Here is a 9,600-nt window from a genome sequence, read left to right on the forward strand (position 1 = left end):
CGAGAGAACCTTGAGTTCTGGGCATGTTGTATCACAAGATAATTAGTGTGCGGACTATTTTCATTTATATGGTGCTCTGGGAACACAAATTAGATAGCATAAATCAGTTAAATGACGAAAAATTATGTCTATTTATTTGTCACCACTCAGTGTATATGTGAATGTGGCTGTAGCAAACGTTAAAGAAGTGTTGTAAGCTATATTCTTTATTATGATGTGATTTATTTGTTTGCGAGAAAGAACTGCTTATAATGATGATGTAAAGATCGAAGTACTTTGTGAATTATCTAAAAATAAGGATACAGATGTAAATTAGAGTAGAGAGACTTGTTCAATATTAGTGAAGGAGTTAATGAATATGAATTCTGAAAAGCAGAGGTGACATTCTGCCGGTACTCTACTAAGTATTTGAACTTATTTGAGCTACTTTGTCGTTTTTATGTTTACACGTAGGTTATTCTCTTTTTCCAAAACAGGTCCACTTCATCCAGTTGAGTACCGCTCCTTTAGAAAAATTTGTGACAAAAACGACGTAAACTGCATATGTCCCCCCCTCACCAGACTCATGTTAATTTGTCCATTGCAAAATTAGAAATCAAATGTGTGTAAAAATAGCATTTGACAGTCATCTTTTGTCTCCCACAAGTCACTGCCAAAGGAGGCCTTTCGTCTAATACCAAAACTCGTCAGTTAGTCTTCACGATGAGAGACAAAAGGTCATCTGAAACGCCATTTATATATGTAATATAGCACTTTAAAAGTTACAACTTAAATGTCAGTAGCTGGCGAAGCATAAGAAATAAAGAGGCGTACATTTTGTGACAAAAATCACGTTAATATCACTAATATGATTTTTGTCATAAAATTCAGGCGTATTTGTTTCTGATGCTCTGCCAGCTGTCGGCATTTAAACCGTAAAATGTGATAATGGTAAAATTGTTATTTAAAAAATTAAATTAAATATCTAGAATATATTCAACAGATGGCACTACTATTTCTTCGGTGTACAGTACAGTATGAATGACCCGCGAGATTTTACCGTGCTCACCAGAGTCGTAAATAAAGGCTGGCATTGATGGTTCTGCAACCGTTGGTTCTCATCTGTTTTTTATGATTTTGTAATTTGACATCCAGAGGCATTTTCTCATAAAAGTCTTTTCATTTTATATTATAACACTGCTATATTCTTTTTAAGGTAATTTACATATATATCATAGTCACCAAATGTGTTATTTCTAGATAAGTTTACCTGTAGTTTAATTATTATTTTCATAGTACTTTTATTTATCTTTTTTTTTTGGGGGGGGGGGGGCTTGGAATATTTAAAACACTTGCGTCTGCCGATTTATATAAAAAAATACAAATTAACTAGATATTTCATAATTTGTTCAAATAAATTTTACCTGACAAAGTCGTACAATTATGTAACTTAATAAATTAGATTACAATCTGAAAGTAATAACCGTAACTTTACAAATACTTAGTAGTTATTCAAATATATTTTAACTCCAAAAGTTTACATCATACTGGATTATGAGCTTTTGTTAGCTATTAATATATTTTTATCTCCGAAGTAATTTGAATACGACTTTGTATCATTTAAGCATCTTGTATTATTCAGTGATATTGTTATATTTAACTAAAAATTATGATTTTCTCTCATTTGATATTAAACTTTCATCACACTTTACCATAGATACTTTGTTATATATACAAGTATAATTATGCTACGACCATTTTGGGATATATGCAATAGTAAGTCAACATTAGTAGTGTTTGTTATAAACAAATCGTAATAAATAAATTAAACTGAACAATGGAATACCATGTGATTTAAAATTTTGAAAAACAATAACGATTTGTTGTTTTTTCTAATCTGAAATCAATACCTCATGTTTGTTTTATCACGTATCTTGTCGTGACCTTTGACCCTTATTATCTTTAGCTCATTTCCAAAGAACGCTGAAGGACATGTGACGTCACATGTAAAAGAGGAGGAAGACAGAAGTCTGAGAAAATGGCGTTTTGTTGGAGTGTGAGTGATCGGACGTAACGAAGTGGGGGAACACTTTAGTTTGTCATTGATGAGAAACGTACTTTATGGATTATCACTGTTCGAAGTTAAGTGATATAATGGCAGCAAATATGTATAGAGTTGGAGGTAAGCTCTCAGTTTGGTTGATAGTTTTTGTTATTTGTTTAAACACAACACGTTAACTTCGAAAGACAAGCCACCGGCCGATGGCCGAACTGGGGTTTATGCTTTAGGCCTATCAGTATCATTGTATCAAACCTTTCGGCGCAAGCTGATAGTAATTACGTTCCACAATTATAAAAGCTATAACATTCGTACTAAAGATCCAATTTCTAAAATTCTTTGAAATATTTGTTTATATTATACTCTGGTATGAACGATTTCTCATCTTTTATATATTATAATTTATACTATAAATAAAATATCTGAATTTTTATATCTAATGTTTGTTATTAATATTATGTTAATCTACTATTTTACTTGTAAGTTAATTTACATTTTAGCTTCTCGATTGTGAAGAATGTGATGCTGTGTCATACTCAAACTACTACTTGGCTATACTTTTATTGTTATGATTAGTAGTAGTAGTAATACGACTACAGGCATTACTATGAGTATTAGTAATTACATCGTGAAGTGGTTTGGAAACAGCAGCAAGCAAGGTGTGAGGCAAAAAATGAAAAATATATGAACGTTTCAATTGTATTCATAACAGGGGTAACTTCTAAGTTCTATTCAGTATTCAGAGTATGGATAACTAAGTTACATGATGTATGAAATTAGTAAGTGAACAAAGTTTCCAGTTGCGTACATTAGATTAATTTAAATTTTTATACATATTAAGCCAGGAAATGTGGCATTTGTTTTCACAGATTATGTCTATTTTGAAACCTCATCCACTGCACCTTATCAAATTCGACGAATTGAAGAACTTACTAAGGTAAGTTGTTATAAGCTTATTATAATTTGCATTGAAGTTATCATTATAATATCGTTTGATATATATATAAGCTTTAAGAATGTTTTGAGACTGAGTAATCTTATCCATAAAATATGTTTACGTAATACTTCATGCCAGATAATGCTACATTTCTTCTGTTATATATTTCGTCGTCAAAGGACAGTCTACCGCTACGGTCATGATGTGAATTTACGCGGCGTGAGAAAAAGATCCTAACTGGGACAATTAAACTTTGTTTTTTGAAACTACAGAATTAGCAAACACAATTAGGCTTAAGTCAAGTTTTTAAACTTGAAATTCTTTATATTCTAATAAAGTTGCTGTTAAAACATTATTTTTAGGTATATAAACTATTATAATATTTTATGTATATAAATGTATTTATATATAATAATTTAAATACATAAGACATGAGTTATATTTCATTAATTCATTCATAATTATTCTTCATAGACTCCTAATGGGAATGTGGAAGCCAAAGTGACCTGTTTTTATAGAAGGAAAGATATCTCTAGTTCTTTGGTCTTGATGGCTGATAAGCATCAAAGTAAGTTACAAGTAAATTGAGTTTTATAGTGTTATAAGAATGCTTAAACAGTAAAGGGTCTTATAAAATAAGTGAACTGAGAATCAGCATTATGATAAATCTGAAGAATTGACAAAATTATTAATGTTTTACTCTGACTTCTTTAACCCATGTTTTGCATGGCCACACCCTTTATTCTAATACAAAAAAATATTGACTATAAAAGCTAGTAATAAGTGTTGTTTTGAGTACATATATTACAATACTTTGAATGGTAAAAAAGGGGTCAGTCTGTGTTAGTAAGTGTGATGCTGAAGAATTTATCAAATTTATATTTGGACAAGATTGTGATTAGCTTTCATAATTTTAGTCTGATAAAATAATTGCTCCTGAAATAATTTAACTAGAATAACAAAGAAAAAAAGCTGAAGACAGTATATGACAAACCCCAAAATTAGACCCACATAGATCTAATCATAGGCTTCAACTGAGTAACCAAACCATTGATATGTTTAATGGTCTACATATATACTTGATTATACAGAAATACATGTTTAGATTGGAAAAAAATGTTAATACGTTAAAAATGAAGATTTTTCTGAATTAAATGATACTCTTTTCTTTTAAATTATAGAATATGTTTTCTTTGTATATTCTTACTATCAAAATAGAAGTACAGTCCTTTTATTATTGTTGTGTGTAATTTTGTAAATTCAAAGTGATTGGGGGGGGGGGTGTGATAAACGTTCAGGAGTATTTCATGCTTTTTATTCAAGTTCCAGTATATTTTGGTTTAACATTGCAGTTATATTAATGTCATTTTTATTATAAAATTAAAAAAAATTGTATTCTAATGTTTAGCTTGGCAGTGTTTTTTAATATTCTTAATCAAATTTGTTAGAACTCTAGTCAGGATTCTTGTAATTGGTGTCAACAGTTTTAGTACCTACTACAGGCCTTTAAAGTACAATTTGTGACAGTTTATGTTAACATGGTCGCTCTTATTCTCTGTTCTTCTTGCATAACTAATAGTTGTTTATTTATGGTATGTTTTAACCATTATGAAGTTTATAATGTTAAATTAAGAAACGTGCATGTGGAACCTTAAAATTGATAATTAAAACTAAAGAATATGTATTTCTTTTTCATAATATTGATAAAGAATGTTTAATGTGCAAAGCCTACCAGGACGATTGTAAATACTGCAAGCTGTTTTGTGTGTTGTATGTTTGTCGCAAAGTAATTTTATAAACACTTCAAACATTAATTTTAGTGAAGTTTAAGGTTATACTTGTTTACATATTTTAAGTCGGAAACTTAAGCTTATATCTAAGTTTAGACTTAAAACTCGCAAATATCTTGGTGTTGTTTCTTCTATGTAGCTAACTGGGTAAACACTTCATGCCGGTGTGTTAATTTATGGGTGCTTGTTCCTATATTAAAATAACCAAGAAAGTTAATAATATTTACCTGAACTTTAGTAGTTATACAAAATACCTGCTTGATGGTTTTATTAACTATTTTCGCTCGAGATTCTCTAGATAATGTATGATTTTTTTTATTATAACGCAAGCCTGGTGTAATACTTGTTTAGTCACGCAGGCTTACGATCGCGAATGTTAATATATTTTTATTGTAATTTTTTTTGTAACCTCTACCCCAAAAATGTTTCAACTAAATAAACTAAACTAATTATTATACTTGTATAAATTAAAATTAAACACAAAGATGATAAAGGACTTTTATTGACTGAATATTTGTTTATGGGGAAAAATTTTCCCCAATTATTATTATTACATTAATGTGTTACAGTCAAAGTCACTACAATATCGGTAAGTACAGTGATATATAAATTCAGAAATGTCAGTTTTTGTTTTTTAGTTTGAAGTTGAACATAATAAAAGGAAAAGTTTATTTGCCTTGTTCACAAAGAACATTTAAAAATGTTTTTATTTTTCGTTTTAAGTTTTCAGTTACCGTGACACATAGTGATTTGGGAAATTGCATTTATTTGTAGGAAGAATGACTTCATATATAACAACAAATATAGATTATTTGCCTAACTGTATATAAATTTTCTCTGTCCTTTCCAAAATTATAACTTGTCACAATTCACCAATTGCATTTCCGGAACGACACAATTATGGTTCTGTCGTTCCAGTCTGAAGGTGGGGAACAAGGCTTAGAACAAACTTCACGGTGTTAAAAACGTACAGTCTGTAAACTGGTATACCGGAAACTTGTTTTTCTCTAAAGTAGAGGTAAATATAATGTCCGGTTTATTGGAAATTGTATGAATGATCCCGATGTTACGGGTTTCTGGTCGTGTATATTTTAATAATATGAATGTACAAAGTGATTATAAAGAAAAACTCATATAAAATAAATATGTCTTAAAAGTGCTTATCGTAGGAGAGCAAAATTATATATTGAGAATCTTAACCCATATTCAGATGGGATATGATATAAGGTGTTTCCAAACCGTATACTGCATAATTTAATCGCTGTTTTTCACAAACTAGCACATTGTTTCTTTCTCTCTAACATAACGAAATTGCTGATTTGAAAATCAGCATATGAAGACTACACTTCGACGAAAGTAATGAATGTATAGTCTGTACTGAAGTGTTCACTGATCTTCGCAGTATCCTGTAAACTAGTACGGGTGTCAGAGAGTGACAAAAAGCATTATTGAACACTTTCTGTGGCAGTTTTTGAAACTAATGTTGTTGTTGTTCTTTTGCTTTTTTATGAGTAGGTTGAGGAACTTTGCCTTCTTATAGTAATATATGTGTCATATCATATGCTTTTATACGCGCGCGTGAGCGCACACACACACACACACACAAATCATCCTTTTTTTAAGCAAGGTTTGGAGTTGTTTAACAGCTGGCCTTGTATAGGTCGTCCCCGAAACAGTTGTGAAAGTTTGGTTTCGTCAGTCAAGGACCTGTAGAAACCTGCAACTGATAACTGGACAGACTTTTATACAGTGGTTGGATGTGACTAATGAAACGGTTGTTCCATGAAGGGTAGTTTATCAAGTGACTTAATAAAGGCTTTGTTTTATTAAGTGGAAGTGACAATAAATAGGCGTTTTAAAACAGAAAAGTCTTGTTTCTACTACACATGCGCAAGAAGCTGTCGAATCGTATTTCATTCTATTAGCACCTCGCAGTTTTGATATAAATAAACGTATTGGACTAACTAACTCTCTTTATAAACCATGATGATTTGGGCAATAAAAGTATTTGAGAATGCTGACACTGTTAATATTTTTGCACTTACATTGTGTGTGTGTGTTGAAATTAGGATCTCTTTTATTTATCGAAAATATTCATATCGTCTGACGCCCAGAGGACAGTAAGTTTTTACCGTTATACTTCGCCCGCGGTCAAGTAATTATTATTATTATTATCATTATTGTAGTGTTCGTTATATTATTAGAATAACACCTTTTAAAAATCTGTGGAGCAACTTAAGTTCTTGAACAACTGATCTGCAAAATTTGAGCATACATATACATGAATATTTAAAAACAGTACCCAAAAACCCTAAACGAAAACTATACACACAAATATAAATATCCTTTTAATTAACAAACTGTAAGTCACACATACAATAACAAACTTTATAAATTAATTCGTTTTTTATTATTATGTTGCTTTTGTCTACAGGAGGTATCCAGTAAGATTTGAATGTCAGCTCTAGGAAGAATATATAACAAACTTCAAGTTTTTAAACTCTTCTTTGTAAACATTATTTTTGTTTTATGGCAGTATTAACGTAAATCATGGAGTTTTTATCAGTTTGTACAATTTGTGCTATAAAATCTTAATGATTAAACGTTAAAAACACCATAAAATACATGGACGAATACATATGAAAAATATAGATTCAAACGTGACATGCGCCATTGCATTTGAAATGCATAATCCTAAAATTCATATCTTTTTGTGTGTGTGAGGGGGGGAGGGGGAGTGAGCAAGTAGTGTTTTAAGGATGACAAATATACTTTCCCAACATTTCGTCCCTTGGACATGTGTTTAACCATCTGCATTTATATAATCAAACTAAATTCACTTGTCTTATGACAAGTATAATTAATTACAATAATGCTTCACCAGCTAAGAAAAGACGTTCACACCATAATAATGGTTGTTCTAACAAATGGCTTATATAGTTTCAGACCACAATGTTTTTGTTGTATTCCTAGTGGCCAGATGACCTCTGTATGGAGCGAAACGCGTCGTCGGCAACGAATATGGCGGACGTAGTATGGTTGAAATACTATTATACATTCTTCTTGAATACCTTAAGGGACTGAAGAAAGAATGTGATGTTAAAAATATAACGGGTCTAATACCATAAAATGTCTTATGATTAGAATAATTAATTATAATAAGGCTTCACCAGCTTAGAAAAAAGCTTCACACCGTAAAAATTATATTTTATTTTTAGACGATGAAACAAAACTAAGGTTAGCTATAAATATACATTCATTTAATTTCGTTTATATAATTGTTTTCCCATGTTATCACCCCTGTGTCAGTAGAGTTTACTGGACCGATAAAACAGCAAACAAGACGGAATTTCTGAGCGTGTGATGTACGAGTTATCCTATGTATTATAACGTGTTACGTTATTATCACTGCGGATTGAGTATTGATTTATTTGTAAGGACGTTTGATTGCGTTTTTTTTTCTTGTAACGATCCGCGTTGAACTAAAGCTTAAGAGTGCGACAGTGAAAAACGTTCTATATGTATTTATCAGTATTATATAAAACTGATTTTGAGTAGGAAATATGAATTAAAATAATCAGTGTCTCACAAGATTAATTTGTAAAATTACGAAGTTTTATTGTTATACCACTGGTAAATATATATATACACACACACACACAGGGGTGAAATCCTCCTGGTACACACCGATACTGAGTACCGGAACTTATGTTTTAATGTGGTACTAGTACCAGGACTTATTTGAGTTGCTTTGTCGTTTTTTATGTTTACACGTAATTTTTTTTTATTTTTCAAAAACAGGTCCACTTCACCCAGCTTAGTACCTCTCCTTTCTATCTGCATATCCGACTTGTTATCGGTTACAGCGTTTGTTGCACGCATGTAGGTTGTGTGTGTGTGTGTCTAGCGTGCCGGACTGTTGAAATGAGGTTTCGTGGTTCGCATCCCGTTACCACACACACACACACATATATATATATATAAAATAAACTTCGTGCTTGGAGCCTTGGATGCTTTACAAGAGTGCACGTGTAGGGAAATACATTATTGTGTTAATGCGATTTGTTTTGTTGTTTTAGAAATATTGACGTCCTGTACTTGTAGGAAAAGCAAATTTAAATAAACGTATTTATAATGTTTACATAAGATGGTGCATAGGTAACATATGTAAACAATGAAATCAAAAAGTTGCAGTGTTATTAAGAATTAATTACTTATAATCGTTTTAACCGTTTCGTCGAGTTGTATTTTAATCGATTAAACATACTTTACGTATGCTTTAGTAATTATCAACGTGTGGCTGAGAGGTCCCCAATTTACCGCCTTCGAATGATTTTCCATTAATATGTCACGTGACCTTCCGAGCGTGTCTTCGTGGCAGATGAATTCCCGTCGCGTTGATTCCCCCCTCAGGCTATTTTAAACGAAGTTGGAAGGATACAATCGTTTAGCATGTATCTTGCTTGTTTAGGCAGTAGTAAAAAAGTAGTTCGGTTCTAGAAAGTGGCAACTTGGCAAGGGCAAGCCTTGTCTGCGAGGTCTTTGTGCTGACCGCTCCATTGGCTGACTTGATTGGTTGAAAGAAAAAGCTGTTGTCTGGTTCAATTATCACTAAGCTGGAAGTATACATTAAAAAAATATTTGTATTCGTATTTAGCGTATGCAAGCTGAATTAAATACTTTAAATCAGAGGTCATAGAATAATTCATCAAAAAGTCTGCAAATTGGATGAAACGCGAGATAAAGAGGCCCAGGTGATGCTGTATACATGGGCGTCCACAGAAATTTTCCAGGGATGGTTGGGGGGGGGTAAAGTAGAGAGGAATTGTGAATTG

At 31.6% G+C, this 9,600-nt stretch overlaps 1 protein-coding gene across 3 annotated transcripts in view; it reads left to right on the forward strand.

The window, feature by feature from the left end:
* The first annotated feature begins 2,010 nt into the window (after positions 1–2,010).
* Positions 2,011–9,600, forward strand: part of LOC106467966 (metastasis-associated protein MTA3-like) — a 60,990-nt gene continuing 53,400 nt past the window's right edge. For all 3 annotated transcript variants that reach the window (XM_022396211.1, XM_022396212.1, XM_022396213.1), the window contains exons 1-3: positions 2,011–2,161; positions 2,908–2,975; positions 3,450–3,543. In XM_022396211.1, coding sequence (XP_022251919.1) covers positions 2,101–2,161; positions 2,908–2,975; positions 3,450–3,543 — 223 coding nt within the window. In that variant the 5' untranslated portion in view covers positions 2,011–2,100. The remainder of the gene's footprint in view (positions 2,162–2,907; positions 2,976–3,449; positions 3,544–9,600) is intronic.

This window comes from Limulus polyphemus, unplaced genomic scaffold, assembly GCF_000517525.1.
Source record: "Limulus polyphemus unplaced genomic scaffold, Limulus_polyphemus-2.1.2 Scaffold2814, whole genome shotgun sequence".
NCBI lineage: Eukaryota > Metazoa > Arthropoda > Merostomata > Xiphosura > Limulidae > Limulus > Limulus polyphemus.